At 33.6% G+C, this 27,970-nt stretch overlaps 2 protein-coding genes across 10 annotated transcripts in view; one reads left to right on the top strand and one right to left on the bottom strand.

Annotated features, from left to right (window-relative positions):
* Window positions 1-27,970, top strand: part of RALGPS2 (Ral GEF with PH domain and SH3 binding motif 2) — a 158,409-nt gene that overhangs the window by 87,430 nt on the left and 43,009 nt on the right. The gene's annotated exons all lie outside the window — the stretch shown is intronic.
* On the bottom strand, window positions 65-27,061 carry ANGPTL1 (angiopoietin like 1). 2 transcript variants are annotated; one of them, XM_035718816.2, is made up of 6 exons: window positions 25,605-27,061; window positions 19,876-20,426; window positions 19,581-19,752; window positions 8,123-8,316; window positions 6,146-6,416; window positions 65-4,752 (listed from the first exon to the last, which is right to left on the bottom strand). In XM_035718816.2, the coding sequence occupies exons 1-6, from the start codon at window positions 25,612-25,614 to the stop codon at window positions 4,565-4,567; spliced, it is 1,386 nt and encodes a 461-aa protein (XP_035574709.1). In that variant the 5' UTR covers window positions 25,615-27,061; the 3' UTR covers window positions 65-4,564. The 2 variants fall into 2 exon arrangements, with proteins under 2 accessions (XP_035574709.1, XP_025285955.1); XM_025430170.3 differs by having other exon boundaries at window positions 19,581-20,426.

Raw genomic sequence — 27,970 nt, 5'->3', positions numbered from 1 at the left:
TCTAGAACAAAAGTAGGCACTTATTATATATTGGTTGAATTAATTAAATGATCCCTTTCTACTCTTCTCATTGTTGCAGTAACTTTATTTGTTTTAAATACAGATTCATTTATGAGGCAGTTTTATATACATCAACTTCCTACCCACCCGTGTTTTCTTTTGGTACATCAGTTGGCCAACCGGTATTTGCTCAGCAGTAGCTTGGTGCCACAAAATGGACTTTGTCCCTACACTTATGGAACTTAACACCACTTTAATACTAACGGCTCAGAATGACATAATTATCTTGTGAATAATCTCATTTCTTTCTCATGTCATGGAAGTAGTACATTTCATTGCCAGACCTTGTAGGTGATGTCTTCATCAACCTAATGAAATGTTAAAGAAGGTATGCCTAAACTTATAATGATCTTCTGATTTTATTTAATCCTCTTTGATTTTTCAGTAATTTTCACCTATCTTGATCTCCTAATAGGATACAGTTCTTTATTTTACTTTAGTTTGAGAAATTTCTACTAACTTGTGTAGTGTTTTCAAAAAATACTAGGTTTTTATTCACATTTTTATTCAGTTAATTTTGACAAAATCCAAAGCTGTCTATAGCGCTATGGAAATTAACGAGATTTTTCCTCTTCCCTCTTGGTAGGGTTTTACTCATATACATATATAAAAGGCTCCAATACTGGGTTTCAAAAATGTCTAATGGTCAAAAAATGTCTTTGGCTTTTGATATTTTAAGACTTTTATTCCCTTTTCCTTTCTTTGGTTTGATTTGTAGATAATATACACCATGGAGCACTTTATTTTCCTCTTCTCACTAGGTTATATATTGTATTCTAAAACAGCAATAAAGCATGTTCAGTCCCTTTCTTTTGAATCCTAAGAATTAGCTCTGACCAAATGGCAGCTAGCCCTAGCTTTTTCTTTAGCCAAAATTACATCTGCATTTTCCATTACCTCACTTACATCCCTTTTGCCCTCATTCTTTTTTATATATTTAAAATTCCTGTAACATTCTTCAGTGGTAATTTTCTGAAGTTTACTTTAGATCACTTGAGGACTTGTGATATAAAAAGACTCAGGCTAGGGTTGCATTAATTTCTTTAGCCTGTTCATAGTCTTTCTTTAAGAGTTTTTATCTTAAAAATAATGTGTAGCAGCGATACATATCTGCATTTTAATCATAAACAAAATTCAGATTCCCCCAGTTTCAGCAGCTTTGCCAGTGCCATTTCTGGTTATGATGTTTCGGTAATCGCAGTTAAAAAAAAAAAAGGTAACATTTTGAGCAAACCTTATTAACAGGAAAACAATAATAAAAATCTTAATAACTGACATTTATTCAGCAGTTAATCCTGTATGCCTGACTCTATGTGTTTTATATAAATTATCTAATTCTTAACAATTTTATAAGGTAAATGATACTATAATTCATATTTTACAAGTGAAGAAACTGAGACAAGTGAGGTTAAGTTGACTTGCCATAAAGATATGCATTATAACTTTCATTTATAGTTCAAAGAAAGCTTTAGAGAATAATATTAATACTTTGGAAATCTGTATTGAAATTAAAATTTTGAGTTCATTTGTCAGTCTTTTTACAATTATCTGTAGAATTACAACTTAACTATTAACCCCACTGATATAATTGAAAACTTATTTTTAGATGGCTTTGAGGGAAGACAGGGATGGGGGCTTGGCGTTATAAGTGAAATCATTCTTTTCTTACTTGGTTATCTTTCATAGATACTAAAAAAGACTAAAAATTTGTTAGGGTATAATCTTAAACTTACTATTAAGGTTAAGTATATAAAAATCATATCATATTAGTACATGTTCATAAGTAATTTTGAACATTTTCATGATTGCAGAAGTTTTTACAGGCTTATTACATTATTACCAGGAGGAGCCCTAAGAAATATAACACTAGAAGAATTAGCACTCTCATATCATAAGTTATAGAGTCAAATGAGCACTAGACTGAAAATTTGCTTGGAGCCTGAGGATAAATTTATTTGTAGATACCTGCTGAATTTCAGGGCATTGTCTAATATTGACATTATTCAAAATCTCAAGTTTTTAAAGTCTGCTTCAGAGATGCCAAGTTTCCTAGACATCGATGGTCTCTCTCATTGAGTACAAAATAAGAGTCTAAGTCATTTTTAGGGTAAGCTTCATTTTATTTAGTTAAAAATAACTGAATCCTTCTGTAAACCAGCTCCAGGGATACAGTTCAGTCTTATAGAAGGTACGGCAACCATGTCTTTATTCCTAGGTAACCTGCAAAGTAGCTAGCTATTAGACCACACAAGTGACCTACTTCATCTCTTAGAAGATCCTCATTTGGCTGAAATTCCTACCATGACTATCCCTACCTTAATTTTTCTTTATCTTTTCTTATGATCCAGTCTCTTAACTATCCATCCAATATAGGCAGATAGTTTGACATAGCTCTGTTAGATTTGCAAATGAAGATCATGGATCAAAGTAATTTTATGCGTGAAAACTTGGATAGTGTTTCTTTTTAACACATTTGTTGATCACCTACTCTGCGCAAGGCACCATGGTAAGTATGGCAGAAAGCACATAGATGAAGAGTAATAATCTGATGGCCAAAGTCTACAGGGTCCTTATGTCAGATGTTATTCTAAATGTTTTACCATATGCATTACCTCATTTGACTTTCATAGTAAACACGTGAGCTCAGTACTGTTCATATCCTCGTTTTTTATAGGTAAGAATACAAAGTATAAAAACCACCCAAGGTAACAGCTGATAAAGTGGTGAATTGGGCCGCAAATCCAAGCAGTACAGACTTTAGAACCTACACATAGCCATCATATAATTCTGCTGCTTATTCCCTGCTCTCCAGGAACTCCAGAACAGAGCTGTATCATGTCTGTGAAGGAGAGCAGAGCAGGCCCAGTGGCCAAGGCAGTTTAGCATTCAGCCCAGTTTTTTAGTTTGAATGTGGACTTACTCTAGTTTTAATAACACAATATCCCTCTTCTGTGAAAATTCCATACGACTTGCCTTTGATAGGGTTTTGGATATTTAAGTGAAATACTATAGTTCTGACAATAAATGGAATGCCCTAGTAAAATTTTATTCAATTAAGATTTGATAGAACAATTAGATGCCTGATTTATCCCAAAAATCTTACACCAGGTTTTTTGTTGTTGTTCTGGGGGTAGGAGGGACTTCAGAACTATTTTAAGATGACCATAAGTAAAATAAAGAATAATATTACTATAAGGTTTTAATGTTCTCTTACTTTCTTTCATCAGAATTTTAATTTTAACATGTGACAGGAAAACATTGGTCATGTTAGTGGGCTTGAGTTGTTCAGACGTTCATCTTCAGTTCTGATTGGGTTTTCTTTTTGCTTGAGTAAAAGTTGTGAGATTTTGCTAAAATTTTAGTTCACAAATGAATTAAGGGAAGGTCAGCTGTAAGCAATGAGCATGTTTCTGGAAGGAAATTGTTCCAGAAGGTTGGTAATAAAGTTGTTAAATCCAAAGGTGAGTAAATGACACACATACACCATAAGAAGGAATTAGCAAACTGGACTAGCCAAACCCCTATGGATTCTGCTCTGAAACTGTTGAATCTCTAAATATCTAACAGTTCCTTGAAATTGTGCTAGTCCCACCCATCAGTATGCGGTAATGCTTATAAAGCTCTCCAAGCTTTCTGACTTGAATGGCAGATTTGGGGGTGGGTGGGGAGAGCAAGAATTAATAAATAAGCTTAGAGTTATAATTCAGATCTGAAAACCTTTACTAAATTTTTATAATATCTATTTTGGTAATACCAGTGCTGATATAACAACACATGCATTTCAGGAAATTTTAGTGTTCGACAGATCAGATGAAGATAATGTTGGAAAAAAACATTTATATATTTCTATTTTTATAAATTGACTATTTAAATATTGCCTGCATTGTTTTTGTTTTAAAAATATGTATTTAAATACTATGGGTCACTTACTTTTAGGAAATCGGCACAAAATATGCTAAGGATTTGGATCTAATCATTTCATGTGAGAGGCACAAATTCAACTTGAAATAACTTTTATTCTATGCAAAATGTGTTTTCTATTGGCAAAACTAGAGTTTTCTCTAATTTCCTGTCTATATTTTTATAAATAAAATGTATTACTTGGCTTGAAATCTTAAAATTATTTTTCTGTTGGAAGTTAGAGCAATCTCATAAAGTTTTAAATAAATTGTTCTTGAACATGTATTCAATTTTGATTTAAAATAAAGCTAAGATTTGTTACATATTGTGGCAAATATTTACATTTTATAAAACAAACTTTGCCCGTATTTACTCAATATAATTTTTAAAATAGCTAAGGTTATGGGCACAAATAATCTTCTGCAGTATACTGAGGAAAGACGAAACTGCATTCATAAATCTCCTTGTACAGTTACGGTAAAATTACTTTAAAAACTGTATCTGTAGAAATGAGTTGTGCAAAACAATATACATGTAACATTTACATTTTTAGGAACTGAAAAATACGGAGTTCTATGTCATTTGAGTTGCAGACTGTCTCTCTTCAGTCAATAGGCTTGATCATCATCTGAACTGCTCTCAAGGAGTACGACCCGCCTCGATATTCAGCCCAAAAAATTCCATCTTGGTACTTGCTTCTGTAATGGCCTCCTCTGTACCATACTCCATTTAGGTTAGAATGTGCACAGGCATTGTACCACCATCCTCCTTTATGAAAGTGAGCACAGTTTCCTTTGAGGAAAAAAAATAGAGATATCAAAGTAAAGGTTTCTTCTAAGTGTGGGACTCTGCAAACCATCTAAAACTACTCCACCTTTGGAATGATTTAATTTGGGTTTCTCTTACTGATTTCAGTTACCTTTATCTTTATTTTTGTTCTTCATTCATTTTGTTACTGTTCCTGAAGTATCAGCTACTTGAAAGATCACTCGAATTGCCTTTATCTTGCCCTTTGCTTGCTTACTACATGCTTTTTTTAGTTAAGTGATTTAACTTTTTGGGTAACAGTGTAAATAAAACATAAATTGCATTTGTGAAAGAGAAAGAGGGAGGTAGGGATTGGAGAGATTGGGAAAGATACGGAGTTGCTAAAAGAGTAAATTTGGGAAAATTGAATTCTTAAAATAGCACAGAATCATATGCAATAGAATGGCAGTACCAGTAGTCAAATGTGTTTCTGTAAATATGGTATAGTTTGGTTATATCTTTCTTCCTTTTTTTTTTTCTTTTGCTTTCATAAAATAGGTTATTGTGGAGACTGTGTGCTCCTGGCCAAGATACAGCTGGACAGAAAAACAGATCAGTTTTCAGGGGGGATATCTCTTTATTGGGGCCACAGACCTGGGTTAAAAAGGCAAAAGTATATGAAAATTAATGTTAAGAGTTATATCTGGATGGCCTAATTGATTCTTTCTAAAGAGAACATTAATTTCCCCTCTGAGTCAAGCTTTTCTTGCTGTTCCTATTACGAGTTTCAGTCCTACTGTTCTCCTTCATGTGGGTACTAAAAAATGTCTTTATCAAAGCCATGTACCCAGATGGCCGGCTTCCTTCGCTCTCTTCAGGCATTCAAACGTTAGCTTCTCAAAGTAACCTTTCACAGCCATGCTGTGGAAAATAGCACCCATCTCATCCCCTGCTACTCATCACTCACTGTTCCCTCACTGGTCTTATTTTTATTAGAGTACTTATCCCACCTGATAAATCATCTTATCTCCTAGAGAGTAAGCTCTAGAAGGGCAGGAACTTAGTTCACTGCTGTATCCGTAGCACATATAGCAGTGCCTGGCATGTGGTAGTTTGTCACGAATTTTAGGCATTAGAGTGTTTTATTTCCAGATGAATGAGTTTTTGCTTTGTTCCCCACCCCACCCCCAAATTAGAATAGTAGAACTTTGTTTTTCACAGAATTCATTCACACTTTGGGATTGCCTTATAAAAGAGATTCTAAACTTTCAGCAGCTTATGTAACCTATGACTGAGTCCAAAATTACCTTTCTGGAAAGCTTTTTAGTAACATATACTTTAATAGCAGGGTTCTGTGTAATGCATATGATTATGCAGTTAGTGATTATATCAGTTAGTGATTCTGCAAAGAATACACATCAGTTTTTTTCTTACTCACCTGCATACATATCTTTATCTCTGTCCAGTGTGGTGAACTGTTTACCATTATGCCACATCATGGAGTCCCCTGCATTTCCCTGGTAAGTTCCTAGACGCAGTCTAAAGAATTCACTTTCAGGTTCAAGGCGAAAGCTGCTATATTCTGCATAGACTTTTTTGTCACTCCAGTCTTCTAATTCAATCAACAACTTATAATTATCTTGATTGCTAAGCATATAGATATTTTCCAGTCCAAGCCAATATTCTCCATCAATGTTTCCAAATCCTTTCTGTTAACAAATAGACAGCATGAGTGCATAAATAAGTGTAGAGATAGTAAACCTTTTTACAGATAAATTTTAAACCTTGATAACATAAAAAATATTCACCATTTAAGTGGTAATGTGAACTTCCCTCTTAATGGATCACCTGATCTTTATAAGCCCCACTTAGTCACCTTGTTTGTTTTGCTTTCTCATAGTTTGTCTGTATTTATTTGTACAGCTAGCTTCAAATGTTATGGATAAGAAAAAGGCAAAAGAGAATGAAAATTATTCTTAGGGAATGAAAACATTAACCTAGTGAACTACCAAATCCCTTAAAAGGATTTCTGATCTCTCATACACAAAGAACCCAATTTTTTTTTTCTGAAAGTCTGCCAACCCTACCAGTCAGAAAGGCTATCTAACATTATTATCACTCATTAAAAATAAACAGATAGTATCTATTGTAAAGCAAATTGTCGTCTTAAGCTCTGTATAATTAAATATCAGAAGATGTAACAGTAATCTTTGGAGTTCCACCTTGGAAAAAATGTAGACTGTCTTTAAAAAATTAAATACATGAACTCTCCTCTTTCAGTAAGCATTTATCATCGCAAGTATGCAGCACAGTGTAGGGTTTGGTAAACCTCATCTTAACATTGTGTTTTCAAGGAGGTTGTGTTGCGGGACTTTTTTTCCCCCTAATTATTTGTTTAGAAATTTATATAACTTTTGACATGGATGTATTAATGTCTTATTTTTAACTGCCATTAAAATGTCACCTAAAAGTGAGTAATCCTGTTACTTCACAATTTTGAATGAAGAATTGACCATCTAGACAATATTAATTTCACCCATCTGCTGTCCTTAAACTGGACAATGTATACCACTCATAAAATTAGCATATAAATATCAAAATTATTAACAAAGATTAGTTGCTTATTTTTCTAAAATTATGATTGCATGGATCTGGTATGTTATTTCCTCACAGCACCGGTGTCTGATGTTACCAGGTTAAGACATGAGGGGATGATTATCAGAGGTAATTTGTTCTAAAGAAAGGGGTCATTTTTTTGAAGTTCTGTACTTCATAATATTGCTTAACTGCAGTTGCTGATGCATACAAATGTCATAAAAGCAGTTGTCTTTTTAGAAAATGGAATCAGTAATAGTCTTTGCTAAGAATTAAATACATTTATATTTTATATATTTGTTTTTATACATATTTTATATATATAATTAAATATATTAAATATATTTATAAATCATCCAGACTAAAAAGGGGCAGCTTAAAGGATATCTTCTTTTTTTTTTAATAAATTTAGTTTTTATTGGTGTTCAATTTACCAACATACAGAATAACACCCAGTGCTCATCCCATCAAGTGCCCCCCTCAGTGCCTGTCACCCATTCACCCCCACCCCCCCTCTCTCCTCCCCTTCCACCACCCCTAGTTCGTTTCCTAGAGTTAGGAGTCTTTATGTTCTGTCTCCCTTTCTGATATTTCCCACACATTTCTTCTCCCTTCCCTTATATTCTAAAGGATATCTTCAGTTTCCCTTTTACTTTAGACTTTAAAGCTGGAGATGAGAATTATCTTTTTGACAAAGGTAGATAATGAAGAATATATGGATAGTTATTTTTAAACTTTATCTTCTTTATTGCATGGAATGGCTGCTATTGCAAGAGCTGTTTTGTTCCACCTGTTTCCCAGGTCTGGATCGCTGATTTACCTTATAATTTTCCCAATTTCTGAAGAAGTTGACAGAGCCATCTGTTCTTTTCTGAATAACAGTCCAACCTCCAGGATCCAAACTGTTCTCACACCATAACTGTATTGGTCCATTGCTGTTTTCAGGTTTAATCATATAAATCCCACTGACTGAATGTCCAGCTTCTTTTGCATGCTGACAGTCTTTGAATGGTCCTATAATTAAAATATCATTGAATTACCAGAAAACTTAATAGGAACAGGGCCATATTAAAGTAGTTTTTAATAAAAGTCTTACCTCTGTATCTTTCTTTACAGATACCACTTTTTGATACCACTTTTTATCTATTGTATACACAACACCATAAAAGTTAAAGTAACTAAATAAAAGGGTTACCCCAGTCCCACTATCTGGAACATTAGCTTGTTTCATTTTCCACTGTTCTTGTGAGTTTTTGTCCATATACATACATTGTTCTATTGTCATAATTCTGGCACACATGGAAAATTGGATTCTGTCTTTTAACAGAAATTTCCTTGGGACTACAGTCTTCATTCTGGCACTTGTAGTAACTGTAATAAAAATTTTAACATTGATATATCATTGTTTATTCCTTGGTCATTAGATATTGAGGTTTCATCTAATTTTTGCTATTATAAAAGTGCAAAAAATGTCTTCTTATGGCTTCATTTTTTCAAATATTTACTTACAATAATGCTATGGGATCTATGGATCAAGAGGGTGTGAGCACTTTTATAGCTTTTCATAGGGCCTGGTATACAGTTTCCAAAATTTTCTTTCAGTGGGACACACTAGTCCCTTAAGGTACTTAATGAAAACAGCCTACCATGGTCAAATAAGTTTCATTATTGCTAAGTATTCTGTTACCTTTTTGGAAACCCACAGTGTACATGCACATACTAAAGATTAAGAAGCCCTGAAATAAATCAGAGTTTCCCAACCTTCTAGAATCCGTTAACTTTTTCCCCCATTCAACAGCCCATAAGAATACATTTCAGGAATGTTGGCAAAATGCCTTTCTAAAGAATTGTATCAATTTATATGACTAACAGTAATTTTCTTATTTAGTCTACACAATGACCTTGTGATAGTTTACAGATGTTCTATAGATGAAACAGTTAACTCGTCTAACGTCCTGTATCTTAGAAGGTAATAAGCCCTAGGTTTAAACCCATTTCTTTCTAATCCCATGCTCTGGACTGCTGGCTACATTTGCTCCCATGTTATTTCATAGTTTTATGGATTCCCTCCCTATTTTTAAATATACTAGTAAGTTCTTCATATCTTTTAAATGACAAAACTTTTTGTGAAATCCTTTGTAGAGGATCTGACTCTTGAAATTGTGATTTCCACATTTCTTAGATCTAAAGAAAGATCTCTTCTGAGTTTTACTGAACATTCTTTAGTTGCACCATTCTTCAGTGTTTTGATCCTTTGGTTTTTTTATAAGCATGTAATAATATTAAGTGATTCAGAAATAAGAATTACCCCACAGATCTTTTAGAACCACAACAAAAAAAAGATGTAGAAATTCCAATTGTCAAATTTTATACTTTACAAGAAATATTTAAATTTTAACATATGCAATTTTTAGAAATTACGTGAAAATATTTAGTCTAGTAAAATTCATATAAGAAAATCTGCACTATAATGATAATAGGAATAGGATTATTGAAATTTTGAGAAATGTATATTTAACACGTCTATACTGTGCCAATATACACAGGGTCCCCTTTGCGCTAGTTGGAGAAGGATTTATCTCATTAAATAAATAGTTACACAGTTGCATCATTAGGAGGGGTTCTACAGACTGAACTCTTCCCTCTAGATTGCTCCTTGAGGATGGAGACTATGTTTTAACTGTTAGCAGGCTATCAGTCAGTAAATAAATCAACTTTCCTTCACATTTTAAATACAAGGAAATCGAAAACCACACACAAAATCTCTAGCCTACATTTTTGTTTTCTTGATATTTCTCTTTCAGACTTTTAAAAATTATGATACAATGACTAAATACTACAAATACTAGTAAAAAGGATCTGAGAAACTGGAAGGTCTTTCTTGGGTTACATTTTAAGTATTGAATTTTTTTTTTTTTCATTTCAAATTGATTCTTCTTCTTTTTTTTTTTTTTTTTTTTTTTGAGTAAGCTCCATGCCCAGTGTGGAACCCAATGCAGGGCTTGAACTCACAATGCTGAGATCAAGACCTGAGCTGAGATCAAGTTGGGCACTTAACCAACTGAGCCATCCAGGCGCCCTCAATTTGATTCCCTTTTTATAGTTTTATATCTCTTCTGTAATTTCCAATCTTGCATTCATTATGAATATCCTTTAAGCTATAGTAACTCCTTTAAAAATTCTTGTCTGTTCTATTCCTAGTTTTCTAAGTTTTTATCATGATGGGCTTTGGATTTTGTCAAAAGCTTTTATTTATCTGCTGAGATAATAAGGTTTTTTTTTTTGTTAATAGGTAAATTCTGTTAATTATTTTTTGATGTTAAACCAACCTTGTATTCCTGGGATAACCTTGACTTGGTCATGGTCATGACCATGGTTATGGTGTATTAGTGTTTTTAAATATTGCTAGATTTGCTAAAATTCTGTTAACAATTTATGCTTCTGTATTTATGAGGATATTGGTTAGTCTGTGAAAGCTTATAGATAGGTTCTTAATGTAGTGAGGACTATGATAAAAATAATATTCTGAGATATTCAGACTGGATATAAATTAGATTACATTCCATTAAAATTCAGTGTGAATTATTTTTATATTTCCTACTTTATCAATTACTGAATCTAAATTACAAAGTATTCAGAATCTTTAACACAATATTTCGCAGAGTAGTCGTCATCAGTAACTATTAGTTGCCTTTTTTTCCTCGCTTGTTGCTGTCCCTGACACACAGTTGTAGCTCAATAAATATGTGCATATTTAAGGAATACATTTAATATGGTTAATCAGAGTTGAATGCACAGTCATTTCTATTGTAGAAAACAGCATATTCCTGAAAACCCTCATGTTCTATAAAATCTTGCATGAAAAATAACAGCTGATGTTAGCTGTTAAGATACTTCATATTTGGCTGTTGACACTTGTGGCAAAACATAGTATAGCTTGGAAATACTCCCAATGAACCAGTATGACTTCTTTGTTTTATTGATATTCATCTTCTGTTCCAATCACATATGAGCTACTAAACATTACAGAAGTATGCATTATAATCAAGTCAGAGACAAATAGATGTAGTTCAGATCGGATGAAATCTATAGAACTTTAATTTTATACATGGGAGTGAAATAGAAGGAAAAGTGAAGTCTAATTTCCAGATCCATTCTTAGATTATTTTGTGTAATGCATGGTAATATATTAATTTGTTTATTCCTACAATTTCCCATATGCAAAGACACTGTCTTTTGGTTGTGTATCCACAGGTGAAGCCCACTTAGGCACTCAAATATTTGGTGAACTAAATGATTCCTGGTAGCCACCGTGGTTTCCAGAATTTCCTCAGTTCTACATTATTTTTTTTAGATGTGTCTTTTCTGCATCTGTTACAGGTTAGAAAATTTTAGGCTCAAGGGGTAAAGAAACAACCATAGAGTCAAGTGGCAAGTAAAGAGAGAATTCCACAACAGTATGACAAGTGCTTCTGATGGAGTTATGCAGGCATATGGGAACACTGGTCAGAAATAGTTAACCTAGATTTGCAGAAAAGAGATCAAAATCTACCTATATGTGGGCTGAATCTTGAAGATTGAAGAGGAATTAGGCAAGTGGAGGTGTTGAGTCTGATTACAACCACACATGGGTCACCTGAGCTGAGGGATGGAATCAGAAGAGAGCATCATGTTAGAAAGGAGTTCCAAGTATGGTACCTCTGAAATATAAATGGCTAAGGGTGGTACTTGGAGCTCTTGAGGTAGGCTGTAAGGTTGAAACTGATTTCTTCAGTGTAGCCAAACTTGGTCTAAGTTGTCACTTCCACAATAGTCAAAGATAGCTGAGGAACATTGCTCTCATTTTAAGCAGTGTTGTGGTTAATGCACACATGAAGTGGTCTTGTTGCAGTCCACATAAATATTTCTCATTTCAGAAATTTGCTTATTCTGCAAATGTCACCTTTATATTGTTTATGAATGTCACCCTTGTAAATGTTTGCTCTGCACTCATTTGACTATAGTTTTGGCAATTTACATTCTATATTTAAGTATATATTCAGCATTGGACTTTCATTGGGTTATTTAAATAGCTATAAAATACTGAGAAACATCAAGGTTTTGAATGTTGACAAAATATCTGTAAAATAGCATTTGTTTCTTCTTCTCTGCTATTTAAAAGGCCCTTGGATATTTAAGCAAATTGGAGAGTCCTGGGTTTTCTAAAGCTTTAGTTTGATAAGACTTCATTTTATGCAAATTTAAAATGATCTTTAACTTTAGTTTTCAACCCACTTGTTAGTGGTAGGCTTACATTTGCATTTTGAATGCCTGTTAGACTTATTTGATCAAAAGATTTAGGAAAATTTAGTTGAAATCCTTTTCCAGAACATGTGTATAAAATTAGTAGTGCTTTTAGCTGCTTTTTTCTCCTAAGAAAAGATAGTAAATATCAGAATATAATATTTGTTTGTATTTATTTTTATAAATAAGCCATTAACCTATCTTAGCCCCATATGTATTGTTGATCTTGGCAGAAATATTTTTTAATTATTATTTGCACATGTTGCTTACTTTCTGCTCTAGAGTTAGATTATAAGACATTCTTATATTAAATGTTTTACCACTTTCTCTACCATAAATATCATTGCCTAATAGGAATTCTTAAATGACTAGTAGAAAAGTAGCAGCTTTGTTTTAGAGAGGTCAGATTTAACTTGCAGATATGCATATTATTGGGAATAAATTAATTGACAGGTTTCAGGAATTTATTCATAATGGTGCACATAGGGTATAGGGTATAGACTAGAAGTACCTTTCTTTTAAAATAGAAATTTTATTAGCCTTTTTTCTTGCATTGAATAATCTTGAAATAGTCTTCATTTTTGTTGACATACAATTGGATTCTTCTCAAGGCAGGAAACTGAAATTCTGTACATTGAAATTGAAGGACCAGTGCCTCTCTTCCTTAGTTTATTTGATGATTAAAGTTTGTATAGGACTAACCAATTCCAGTTAATAGATCTGATTCATAGAAAGAAAAATATTGACCAGTCATGCCACATTATTTCCCAAAAGGTATTTTCCATTAAGAACCCATATTTTGAACATAACAGTGGGTTGACAAAATTCTTTTTCATACTTTGAGTATGGGAACCATCTTTAACATACCTGTCTTTCTTCTGTAAAGAAACTGTTTAATTAAGTTAAAAGGAAAAACCTCCCCATTTTCAAGTTGTTGAATTTCTCATTTATTTTCTTACTTTGTCCCAATCCTTTGCTCTTTGTGATAGGAGACAGGACAAGAAAGATAATCAGTTTAGAGTATTCAAATAATTGGTCAGCAAGTAAAATCTTTCAAGAGGTGAACTTTTTAATTGGGTTGCAAGCTAAGTATAAGATAAATATGTTGGACAGCGTTTCTGAATGGGAAGTCTGAGGCAAATACTTTTTGAAGCAATAATAGATTCTTTTAGTAATATAGGTTACTATGTTTATTAACCTGTAAGTTTTGAATGCAGCTTGCAACCCAAACTTTTAGCTTTTAATTACTAAAGAGTTTATCAGTTGTTTCCCGTAACTAGTTAAAAGTCATAATCCAACAGCCCTTCTTTTGTACCCTTCTTTTTTTTTTAAGTGTTAATATAACTATTCCACTGAAACCGGTTGCATCTTTAAAATATACTAATAAGCATTACAAATATTTGAAAATTAGCTTATCCACTAAAAAGCATATTAAGTTTCTAATGACTGCTTTTCAAGTATAACTTTATATGCTTACCTTTTATGTCCCCATACATGGCCAAGCAAGGCACATATAGGGAAGGGTACAGAGAAGTGGAATAATTAATGATGGTCAGACCATACACAAAGCATGTTTATATGTGTCACCTCTTTAATCACCATAACAATCTTTCGTATAAAAGAGGCAACAAAAAAAGTCTTGCCAAAATCCAAGTTTCCTGATACTCAGATTTATGCTCTAACACACTGTGAAGGAACTTTCTCCAGTCCCATCTGCCTACAAGAAATAAACTTATTTTTATAAATATACCATTTGTAAAAGAATAATGTTTTCTTCTGTAAAAGACTAACCCAAAATACAGCCACTGAGGAACATGAACAGTTAAGAATTTTATTGGTGGCAATTTGCCAGGTATTGTAGTTATATTCCTAACATTTTGTTTTTAAGCGAGAGGGAGGGTAACATTTCTGGAGATAATTGTTTTTAATCTAACAAAAGTATTGCATTATTTGCTCTAAGTTCATGGTAAGTTCTTTTGAGATGCATTTTTCTTATAACCATTTTCACTCACACACATATATACACTCATGCACATATACACACATTTTTGTTTATTAATTAAATGGCTAGAACCCCTAGATCCACATTAATTCATAGTTGTGTATTCTCATTTCAAAATTTTTTTTATATAGATGCTTTTAGTTTTTTACCATTAAGAATACTACTGATATTTGTTTTGAAATACATGTATTTTTTAATCACATTAAGGGACTTTCTTTTTTATCTTGATTTACTATGGGATTTTTTTGTTCTGAGAAATTTGAAAAATACTCCAAAGTAAAATGAATAATGACAATATTAATTTACTTCCCAGTGAGATTTGAGGATTGGAAATGTTTTGTTCCATTTGCTTTGTCCTAATCTAAATGAAAGAAATAAACCATTATGGAGAGAGGGAAAAAAAATATATAAACTTGTCATTAAAACACTTTTTTAAGGAAAATGATGGTAAGATATATGTAACAGTTTACCAGCTTCCCATCATTTTTAAATGTACAGTGGCATTAGTACCTTCTCTTTATTGTACAGTGTCCAGAGTTCTTTTCATCTTGCGGAACTGAAACCCTGTACACATTGAGCAACTTTTGATTCTACCAGAAACCATTCTGCTTTCTGTGTTATGAGTTTTACTTCTTTAGGTACCTCATATTAGTGGAATCATACAGTATTTGGCTTTTTTTGTGAGTGGCTAAAACACTTTTAAAATAATACATACACATTATACATTTAGAGACTTCAGAATTCTAGACCATGTTCCTACATGTAGAGTACAGTAATATGAACTTTTTGGTGCCAGAGCATGTGTAAGTACAGCAGGAGGACCATCCATCTTTGCCCCTTTTGTGCAAGTATCCAAACAGCTCAGACATATTTTCCAGTCTGATAAGAATAATATGAACAAAGATTTTAGCACATTATATAAAAAGAAAAGAAAATAGCAAGTCTGTTTATTGCTGCTTATAGTAATTTATATTTGATAGGAGTCATAAAATATTGGAACTAGAAGGGGATGTTAGAATTGTCCAGTCCAACCAGCACTCTCACCATACAAATGAGAGAACAGAGACACTTACCCAAGTCATTTACCCAAGGTTAATAACAAAGGAAATAGGTTTTCTTTATTCTATGCACTTTCCCTTATATGTTTATTAGTGTTCTAATGAACATTCTTATGGTGTAGCTAATTATGTCATTGAATATCAAAGGACCAATATTTATAGAATAAAATAAAAAGTTAATATTTACTTGTAGCAACAAATAGTGAATAACAGAAGTTATGTCTGCCCTTAATTTTGACATTAAGGATTGGTTAATAGGAATATAAACACCATTGTTTTATTAAAACAAAAGTCTGTTTAATGGGACTTTTTATATGCTATATCTCTAGCATGAGATTTAATTCTGAAATACAAGATTAGTCCTGCACTATAGCTCAATGTAGAGTAACATCTAGAACTGATCTAGATTTTACATAACATAAACATTTTACATAAACATTTTTAATGTGTCAGTGTATGAATATGTGAATAATAATTTCTTCTAGAACTGATACCATCCACTTAAGATTCAGCACCCACAGAAAATACTTCAGGGTGGTCATCTCCATACCTACATAATTGTACATTCCATCAGTTAAATAAATTCCACACACTTCAATTATGTTTATCTATGTTATATGAAAAACTATGCTGTTAAGTTATATACATTAAAAGCTTACACAAAACAGCTTACACAAAACATATACTTTTTAAAAAGATAATAAAAATAAATATGTATTTTTTTCTTTATATACTCAGTGGATCATTTTGTACATGTCTTTCCTTTGAAAATTAAAGGGTATGGGAATGTCCGTAATGATTATTTACCTAAGATAATGGTATTCTAGCCTGTTGTTATTGAGAGTTAGAACAGTATAAATTGAATGAATCCAGTATAGTAAAATGTATTAAAGTACTTTCATAAAGGTTTGTGGAATGTGACAGCTTTACAAAGCTGTATAAAAATAACAAGTTAACCATTTATTTATCTGCAGATGAGCTATAATATCCATCTGTCAGGAAGGAGCTTACATTATAATTGGAAGGCATTTTATTTAGATATGTATATGAGTACTTTATGTATATATAAAGATAACTGATAATTCAAGAGGGAATATAAGGAATGTATATACTTTATGTCCCACAGTAGAGCAACATACATGTAGAGGAGCAGTCACTTTAAGGAAGTCAACAAGGGCTTCAAGGAGGAATTGCTATTTTATTTTATTTTATTTTATTTTATTTTATTTTATTTATTTATTTATTTTTGGTCTGAACCTTATAATTTGATAGGCAGAGAACATGGAAAATATTTCAGAGACAGTGAATTGACTCATTTTATGAAGGAAATTAATTGAAGGAAAGCTAAAGAAGTAAGTTTGAGGAGGATATTGTTCTTACCCAGGCTAAGCAAAATGCACCTTTTCTGTGTGTAATGGGGAACTGCTGAGCAGAAGTGTGATGTGATCAAAGCGGTAGCTTAAGAAGATAGATCTGTTGACAATATAGGATATATTTTGATGGAAAGAGAAAATGGAGTTAGATTAGTCAACAAGCTATTATAGCATTCCTAAATAAAAGTTAACATTTTGAGTGCCAGGCATTGTTCTAAGCACCCCTCAAGTGTTAAATTCTATGAAGTAAGTACAATTATTATCCTCCATTTTACAGATCAGGAAACTGTAAAAAGCAGTTCCCTGCCCACTGCCCCAAAGTTACATAGCTAATAATCCAGAAGTCTCAATCCTCCAGCTGCTGCCATAGATAACTTGGATCTAAATTAGAATTCTGGCTCTGAATAGAAATCAGGGACAAGGTCCATGAAAGATGAAAAAGCAACATGAATAGAACTCAGCAGAGGGGAAGTAACAGAGATGAGCCATGCAAATTCAGAAATAGGGAGTAACATAAATCAAAATAGAGAAATCAAAATCAAATGACCCATCAGTCTTACTAAAGGAGATTTATTTTAAGGAGGAGAGAGAGAGAGAGAGAGAGAGAGATTTATCCTAAGGATATAATCACAGAGAAAGTAAAAGAGCAATATAGTTTTTTAAATTGCAAGAATATTGATTACCATGTTAACAAGAAGGGAAAAAAAGAAAGACTTGAAGGTTGTTACCAAAGTGTTAACTTTTGTTTATTTGTATTTGGATATTCAGTGAAGCTTTTAACAAAGCTTATTAGTATTTTCTAGATTTTCTTCAATAAATATGTATTACCTCTATAATATTTCTAAAAGTAAAATGCTAGGTTGGGGAAAAGATTATTTTAAGCTTTAGTTATTCATCCATTCCTCAAATATCTATTATAATGCTTAGCTTAAAATATGCTGAGCACAATGTGCCAAAATTTGATCCTGGCTAGGTGTTTGAAATAGAAAAATGAAAAGACAGTTCATTTTTCCAGAAGCATTCAGTCTAGCAGGAGACAGACATACAAACAACCTGGTGTAATGTGATGTAGAAAACGTGTTCAAGGCATAGTTAGCAATTTGGGGAAAGAGCCATCAAGATACGTTTGTTTGAATCTGGGAATGCATAACACTTAAGATATTATTTTACTTAAGCCTTGAAATCTGCCAGGTTGACAGATAAGCTGGAAGAAGGCATTTCAGGAGAGGAAGCAGCACTGTGTGAGGTGATGGTAGATCATCCAGATGCAAACATTCAGCACTGGTTAGAATCAGGAGGGAGAGCTCCAGGCAGGAGTCATTGGAGCAGTGGTGATACTTGTAGCCTTGAAGGTGTGAGAAACCTGTAACATAGAGGATCTTGAGGAAAACTTTTCAAGCTGTAGTAGAAGGAAGAAGATACAAATAAGGACTTAGAGAAGTAGGAAGAGTCAGAATATCACAATGTGGAAGCCCAAGAAAGCAGAGATGTGATGTCTACTGCTGCAGAGAGATACTTTATGATATATGTACTTCCAATCTTTGTTCTGTTTTTGTTTAAAATTATTCCATAGTCTATGTGCAGTTTTATGTGCTGCCCTTTCCATAGGTGAATGAAGTATGATTTATTTACTTTTCACTTTTGGGTATTTGGGCTTTTCTTTCCACTCTAAGGAAACAAATCAACTTGTAAAGATTTCAGGAGAATGCCTTATGAGAAAATAGATGCAGAGGTAAAAATAAAAGCAAAATATTCAGAAAGTTAACATCTTACTAAACTGAAACAAAGGTGAATTATTCATCTTTGTATTCTGGGCTCGGAGATCAGTAACCAATAAGAAAGGAAGGAAGGAGTGAGGGAGGGAGGAAATTAAGAAATAGAGGTACAGGTATTAGGATCAATTCTAGGGTGTTATTTTTTTTATCGCAGTGAAAACTTATACAAGATACAAATCGTAGCTTGTTTAGCCTTGGAAGATAGAAGGGATACCTTTTCCTCTTAAGACTGAGGATAAGAAGGCACGGGTAGTTGTCCAGATGTTTTCAGGATAGGAAAGAACAAAGAAGGAACGAACCTAGGACCTGAGTAGACTTCATCTCAGTACAGTAGTAGATGATGAGTGTCTGAGAGTGGCGGTGAGGAGGAGATATAATTGTAGGCGTAAGGAGAGTGGAAGCAAATTTTTAAATGCTCCTTTTGGAGAAGAAAATGAGAAGAGCAGCAAGAGGTAAAAGGATTGTTTTGCAGCAAGAAGACCTGGCTGGAGGCTGATAGGATGGTTGTAGAGATTACAAGTGGATGGTGGACTCATTAGTAACAGATTGTAAGAACTTGGTCGGAAGGCAATACTTTTCTTACAGAATCATACAGAAATATGCTATTTTTAGGAACTCTTAGCTGAGAGATGTATTTAAATCAATTCTTGATTAATAGAAAACAAAAATGTTCATGTATAATTACATGACCAAAATGAAGAATAAGGATTTATCATGTGCATTGTTTCATAAACCATAAAATATATTAACCTCATATTTCCATTTTTAACAGTAAGAAGCAACTTACCTTCATTGATGAAAGTTACTGGTGGTATTTTGAAGGGACTTTTAGTGGGTGAGGTTCCCAGATCAGGTGGTGGCATTAAATCTCTGGGATAACCTGGATCCCTCTGTATCTCGTTACCTCCCAGCAGTCCAGGAGTATACTGATGACTGTTAGGAATATGCTGTGGCACTACCTGGACAAGAGGAGGAGACACATGGGGGTCTTGTCGGGAAAATATCTTCAAGCACTGTTCTTCCAACAAAGTGATCATCACAGACTGGTTATTGACGAGATCAGTCAGGGAAGCGTATTTTACCTCTAGTTCCTTGTATCTTGTTGCCATCTTCAACATTTCTGTAGTGATATTGAGGATTTTATTTTCCAACTGGGAAAGTTCAAGTGAATTATCCCTCTTACGGATAATCTCATGTAATAGTTGCATATAGAGTTGAGTAACTCGTGAGTTCATGTTACGGCTTTCTTTCCTCAGCAGCTTTACCTCATTTACAATGTTTCCATCTACATCTACCACCAACTGCAGGACATCTATCTCCCGCTTCTGCCTGGAGAGCACGTCCTTCAGGTTTTCAAGGTCCATCCTGGTAATCATGTCTTTAATCATACTTGCATCTTGCCCTTTGGTATTAACACAAATGGGCCCTGTAATTTTTTGTTCAGGTACCAGGAATGTGTATGCACATTTCTTTGCTTCCTCTTTAGCATCCGTGGCACGAGGGTATCTCCTTTGGGTTATTTTTTTCATTTTGAACTGTCCTCCTCTGCAATGTCCAATGCCCATTAGTAGAAAGAATAGTGCACTTAGGGTCCAGATAAAAGCCTTCATTTTGAAATGAGGTTGTATGAAGTCTTTTAAAAATCAAAGCAATGAAGGGAAAAAGTAAAAAGAATTAATATTAACCTACTTTTAAAGTCAGTAATATAAAAAAAATAAGGGAAAACTGGGTATCGATCTTACTAAATTGGGCCAGAATTAATATTAACTTGTTAAATTTAACATCATGATGCCTGTGCATTTGTTTAAAATTTAGATTTCAGGGAATAGCTCTCCAACTACCACTTCATTATGATACTTTTCAGCTCAGTGAGCAGATTTTGGTGATGCCCACTGTGACCAAAGGCATAGGGTTAGTGTTCTTGGGTGCTTTGAGACCCTAATAAGACACTTTTCTTACGCTTAAAAAGCTTACTTATACTGCCTTAAGATTCTGAAAATGGTATATAATGTGTTTCTAAGGCATGGATTAAAGCAGTCTTCCCTAACTAGTATTAAAGCTAATGGCAGGTGACTTTAGTTTATATTTATATTACATGCTTTTAATTAGGTTGGCCCTATTATAGTAATTATGTTTTTTATCTATCAAATTACAGAAACATTTTTAGACAAATCTCAGACCAGAAAGTTTTGGCATCATATTTTTTGTTTTTGTAGCGTGTCCTTTTGGGATTAGTAACAAGTTTAAGAATGAGAGAATTTTTACAGTCATTTATTGTAGGTCATTGTGGTTTTTTTTTTTTTAAGATTTTATTTATTTATTCATGAGAGACACAGGGAGAGAGAGAGGCAGAGACACAGGCAGAGGGAGAAGCAGGCTCCGTGCAGGGAGCCTGACGTGGGACTCCATCCCAGGTCTCCAGGATCACGCCCTGGGCTGAAGGCAGCGCTACACCGCTGAGACACCTGGGCTACCCGGTCCTTGTGTTTTCTAAACCATAGTCATATATATATACTCTAAGCTTACGGGTGAGTTAGCAGTGTTTTTGTTTTGTTTTGTTTTGTTTTTTTAAGCAGGTCCATTTTTCTAAAATTCTCCTGAACTGTATCTTAGTAAAATTTCAATAGTTTTCTGTAACTATTGCCAAGGAAAGAAACTCTCTGTAATTGAATATGATTATTAGAGTTGGAAAATGCCTTAAAGACCATCTCTTTCAAGAACCTCTTTGTGCACATGTGCATGTTGAAAACCAGTGCCACACAAATAGGTAGGATTAGAACCAGGTCAAGAATTCGGGTTCCCTGGCTCCTCAGTCAGTGTCGATATCAGTGGCACATATTGCTGACACATGTGCTTGAAATGTTTCATTTTTGCTATGACAGAGAAACACTTGTCCCTTCTGGTACAATTTCTGTAGAAACACTAGAGGAAACGTTAGCACTAGCTCTAAGAACCACATCTTCTTCCTTTCCCATGAGTTCCCTCCCTCAGCAGTAGGAGCAGTAGAAGGGGTAAGATGTGCCACTTCATCGGGTGCACAAGCAGGCTGCTGTAGCACAGGGCCCACCTTCCCACTCTCATAAACTTAACCCCTGTCTGCTGTTTTTGAAGGACAGTAGTGGATACACTAAGACAGAGCTCTTCTGTCCCACTTTCCATCCAAGTTCTTGTTTTTTTGATTTGAGAAGTCAGGTCCCAAGTTGTTTCTCCCTCCAATTAATAGTAGCAATGCAGCAATAACAGTACTTACTTACTGGGTACTTGGCCTTGTTTTAAGTTCCTTTGCATGTATTAAGTCAACTACTTGTAACTACAACCCTCTGAGGTAGATTATTACAGTCCTTATTTTCAGGACTGGCATCCAGAAACTAAGTACCTTACCCAGAGTCACGCAGCTTCTAAGAGAGGGAGGCAGAATTTGAACCTAGGCAAAAGACTCCAGAGTTCATGTTTTCTTTTTCATTAAACACTACAGCATATGGCAATATATTCTGTCCTATTTTCTATCACCAATAGCATAGTAATCCCTTACATTTCTATAGTATTTAATACACAGTAACTATTTGCATTCACAACACTATGAATGTATACCCTTTTACAAAGAAAGTCCCAGAGAAGCCAGAATTAGCACTCAGGTTGGAGTCACATCTTCTACTCGTTACTTTTCTAGATCTGTGATTTTTATCCTAGTCATGCTATAACTATGGAGGAACCTTAACTTTGTACATCTTGTTTTTCCGTCTTTTCCTGGTCTGTGTGTCTTTACATGGACCCATTACTTATTTATGGAAAGGTATTTGTGGATCATTTTTGATCGGCTCTCTTTCCATCATTTTTCAATTCTGTATTTTCTGCTGTCGTTCCTTTCCTTCTGTATGTATTATACCCATTGACAGTTACATATCTAACTCGTGATTATGAACACTCCTCCCCAAAAAAGGTTATTAACAATCAAGGAAATAGGACTCTTTTAAAACTGCAGTCCTAAAGATGACTGCTACTTTCTAAAACCATGTCCCCTGGTGTTTTCAAATAAATGGTGCTTTCAAAGTGGAGTGATAATGAACATAAAGCAACAAGTGGATGGAGTGTGGAAAAGTATTTTTCTCTTACTAATATCAAAATTGGATGAATGAGCACAAGACTATTCCATATTTATATCAGGAGCCTTCTATTGCTGATAATCAAAAGCACACTTATCTGAGTACTTTTAGGTTTTTTTATATTTTGCCTCTGATGTCAGTAGAAAATTTAGACCTTAAAAGTCATCTATTTTATAACAAAAGGACTTTTATTGTACTAGGGTTACTGATACAAGATTTCTTGTTATATTTGCAGAGTCATGGAATTTAGATATAGTTTATTTTTAAAATTGAGACAGTAAAATACACAGTATTTCTCTTACATAAACTTACTAGTCCTCAGGTTCCCTCATTTCATTTTAATAATAGAATAGAAACTCTTAGATCATAAAACTATTTTACTTAAATAATCTATGAAATAAGCTACAAAAACGAGAAATTCAGAAGCTATCATTGCAACTTCAGAACAAGTAGAATTTCGTGAACAGTGTTCTGATTTGAACAGCTTGTATTCCTACTAAACACAGCTTTCTATGGAACAGCTAAGACCATAGAACCCAAGACTGTTATCATAACTTTACATAAGTATTGTCATGAAGGAACAAAAATGTGAAATTAAAAAAGCAATAGCTTCACTTTGGTGTGTTCTGCTTTGTCTCTTTGTGGGCTCCTATACATGATCAAATCATAAGATAAACCACTGTGTGCATAAGAGAATCTGATCTAAGTTTTAATTTAAAGGAGGCAACTAAAAGGGTTTTTTAAAAATAAATATAATTCTTTGACCTTAATAAAAGTAATGACTTCGTTGTCACCGAAAGAAGAATAAGGAGCCACATTTCTTAAGTAGTAGACGAGCTACGTCATGAGTAAGGAACTGGTTTTAAAAATACACTTACTGTTACATTTCTGAAAACATTCTCTTTTTTAATATTTTCCCACCACGTTCAGTTTTAAAAGTGTAAGATCTATAAATCTGTGTTACCTCATAAAACCTTTCTGTATATGTTAGAACTTTCCTAGGTCCCAAGAGAATGTTATAAATTAGTTACAGTATACTTAAGTTTAAATCTATGCCTTTACTTGGCTGTTTTTAGAAAAAAGAAAAAGAAAAAGTCGTCCATGCTTTAGGTTAATTTTATTAATACTGTTTCTCTTAATAGTTGCTACATTGCCAGCTACTAAAGAGAAGAAATAAAAATCAGAATTTACTTCCTTTCAGATGGTAAACGTGTAGAGGCATTTAACTGGCTATGTCACGCACTGAAAACAGCATGAGGCAATGAGCCTAAATTTATGAAGCATCAAAGATGCTGTAGATACTTCTAGATTGTGAGTTATGTTCTGGGGAGAGACTTGAGAACAGTCTCGTCCCCTGGAGATATTAAAGAAAGGGATAGTAGTTAACTGTGTGTTTGGGGTTTCAGAGTCAGTGCTTGCCTCGGCTTCAGTAAGAACTGAGATTTAACGAGGTCTTGCACTTTTCATAGCAAACACAACAGAAAAGAGAGAGGTGGCAGTATTTCAGATCCAGTATTGCTTGGACATTTTATCAGTTTCTTGTAAAATATGTTTAACAGAGATCCTCCCAGGATTTAGAGTTTGAATCTTTAAGGAAAAAACATGAAAGTAAATTTGAAAAAATCTGAGCTTTATAACTATTTGCTTATTGAAGATTCTTACCATTTAATGCCTTTAGCATTTAAAAGAACAGAGGATACCCAAATGATAAAAAATTTAAGTGTCTGGTGTGAAAGCTTACTCATGGTAACTAGTAGTTTTATTTTTAATTGTTTTCATGATACAATTAAACAAAGTAGAATACTGAAAGAAACCTCATGTATGGTTACCAGAATTATGTCTGTCTAAAAATATTACATATTTTTGGTCTTTCAATCATGTATTTAAGTAACTGTTATCTTCTGGGTTCTTTATTTTCTGCTTACTGCTGACTACTTACATAATACTTCTATCACATTTTATTTTTTTTCCTTAATCCTAATCTATAAAGTTTTAGGTTTTTTTTTAATATATATATTCATAACTTTGCTTTTTTAAGTAATTCTACATATAGCAGTTTTAATTTCTATTACCCAGGTTCAATTACTGTTACGTGCAAGCCTGGAAAGTTATTTAAAAATTTGCATTTTCCCAAGAAATGTCATAGGCTTATCTTAAACCTTTATAAAAATTTCTGCTTGATATTTAGTTATAGTATAACTGAGGGATTGTTGCAAAGCCCTTCAGTTAATTTTGTATCTTTTTAGCTGTGTTTTGTAGCTATACTTTAAGATCTCTAACAGTATACATGAACTTACACACACACAGACATACACACACTGTAATTGCGTGGAGAGAGACTGTTTACAGCTCTTTTGTTTGTATCCCTTTGTTTTTAATCACTGTGTTATAAACCTTATACATGAATCTTATTTGTTAAAATTTCTTTCTAGTGTCACTAAAGCACTTGTCTGAAACCTAGCATGTATGTATCAATTTATAAGCACATATACTAAATATTATTAAATTGAACCTCAAATCCTGCCTTAATCATCACAAAGTACATAATGATCAGTTTTTACATAAAGGTGCAAAAGAAAATCTTTTTCAACTAAAATAAATTATAGTAGATTTTTAAATTATTTGTTTAATAAAAGATTTTGAAACTTCTACAAATGTAAAATTTTGATATACACAGAATTTTAAATAAAAATAAAAGAATAAAATACCTTTATGCATCTGTTGATAAAGCAGACCCAGAAACTTGCTGCTCTTATTCTTGCCTTTAAAAATCAGTGTAGAAGTTTGTTCATCTGTGACTTTAATGGCAATTGCATTTTTGTTTTGGACCGTCGAATCCAAGCTGTAATAAGGAACTTCTTTTTCTTCTTACAACACTAATCGATTGAACTTGACAAGCCACCTATGTAATTTTAAGTAGTATAGTGGAAGTTCTGGTCTGTGGGCTGTCTTTAATCCGGCAGAGAAAGCATTGTGGCTTTGCTCTGTCTGCCACATGGAGAAGTGCAGTAACCAGCTGCAGCTGACCCAGATTGTATATACAGTACCCTTGAATAGTGATTCCCTCTCTTTCTCAGTAAACTCAAGTTCAGCCCACATATTACGTCACCAAAAAATTGCTGGAGACTAGGGGGGGGAAATCTCCTCCTTAGGATTTCCTCTCTGTAGCCTTAAATAGGGGTGGGGGTGGTGGGATCAGCAGGAGGTTGAATAGCTCCGAACAAGGAGAGACTGTGTGCAGGTTGAAGGAAGGGCACCATCTGGAAACAAACTATCATAGTTTAGCAGGCAATTATAAAACAAACATTTTAGTCTGCTGGCCAGAGATCTTTTAACTTGAATACTGAAAAATAGTACTCAACTTCTCAGAAATAGTAGCAGGCTGATAAATTTGGTTTTTGTTACAAAGAACAAGAATTAGACTTTGTCAGGAGGCAGCCACCTAAATAATGTAATACTCTTTATAGCCCAGAAGAATTTTTAAACATTTTACTAAGTTGCCATTTCAGAAGGTTTTAAACATAGACAAAATCTGATGTTGTGATATATCTTACTGTGTAATGTGTCTTAAGATAAAACTGCTCATATATATAATTACTACAAATAAGTGGAAATCTGTATATAAAATTCAGAAATTTAGTTCTTTTAGAAATTCTGATGTTATATAATGTCACTTCCTCCTATTCTAAAAACATGACCCCTCTTGTCTGAATAAGGTTATTCTTAGTAGTTGATGTTTTGAGATTTAAAAGCAAACATAACCCTGGCCTGAAAAAAGAGAGTTCTGACTCCTCGCTGGCTATGTGAACTTAGCCAAATCTAGAGAAAGAATTAGTAACTGTTCTGTACTTACTGTGCTATTATATTTCATTAAACCCAGAAATGTAAGTAAGTAACTTAATAGCTAATGAAACAAAAATTTAGGCATCGTAATTGATTTGGCTTAGTATTTTGCCTCTACCACCATCTCTTTATTGATCCACATTCTTTATTAAGTCATCCAGTTTCTACCTCTTTATTGGAATTATTTCTTTAAGTTCTGTGATACACATAGGTATACCAGGGGTTGCAAACTCAAGGATCTGCAAAGACAAATGCTACATGCTCACAAGAACAGAGTAGGTAATGTAAGTAAGTACAATAAACCAAAAGTAAGATAACAAAGGAAAAAGAGGACAAACTGGCATCCTTAAGGTTGATACAGTGGGATCTACACCCTTCTCAACTGTACCTCATTGTTGCCAGATCTCCCCATTTCTTAGGAAGAGAGTGTTACTTAGATATTTCCTATGATATTTCCTGATTTTGAAAACACTAGGGACAGATGGAATGCCAGCTTTTAGCCTCTGTATTCACTATTTAGTGATCCTCTTGTATTCACTAATAGCTTAATCTGGGAAAAAAATATGAGATATTAAGGTTCTGCTGAGCTTTTTTACTTGAGTGGTTTTAAACTTTCTAACTTTAACAATTAGTAATATCACTAACCAAGGTAGGAAGTTGGGATGTCAGGTGTTTCTGAACAAATAATGATTCGTTTGGTTAAATTGAAAATGAAAGGAGTTCAGTTCTAGAGAGAAATGTGGAAAGTCATCAGCAATTAGGTGATAGTTGAGGCTACAGAAGTAAGATAATCCAGAAAAAGTACATGAAGAATGAGATTAATGACGGAACCATGGGGAACACCAACTTCTAGAGAACATGAGGAAAAAGGAGAATGGATGGGTGTGGGAAGCTAGGAAGGTTCAAGCCAGTAAAGCCAGTAAAGCCCCAAGGAACAAAGGAACAAACAAACAAAAAAACCTGCTGAGACACTAATAAGCAGCAGGAGGAGACCAAGGGAGTTGTTATAATGAGCAAGTCCCTTATACCTTTGCTTGTATAAATTTCAGCAGCAAGATACAGATTTCAGATTATTCAACAAGTTGAAAAGTGGATAAAATTTAACTGCCAAATGGATTAGTTTCTACAATATATTAAGAACTTAGAAATCAATAAGAAAAAGACAACCCAGAGGGAAAAAAAAATGGATAAAAGGCCTTTCATATAAATATAAATATAAATATATATAAAT

The sequence above is a fragment of the Canis lupus genome, chromosome 7 (assembly GCF_003254725.2).
Source record: "Canis lupus dingo isolate Sandy chromosome 7, ASM325472v2, whole genome shotgun sequence".
NCBI classification, from domain to species: domain Eukaryota; kingdom Metazoa; phylum Chordata; class Mammalia; order Carnivora; family Canidae; genus Canis; species Canis lupus.
This window is presented reverse-complemented; position numbering and strand designations above follow the sequence as displayed.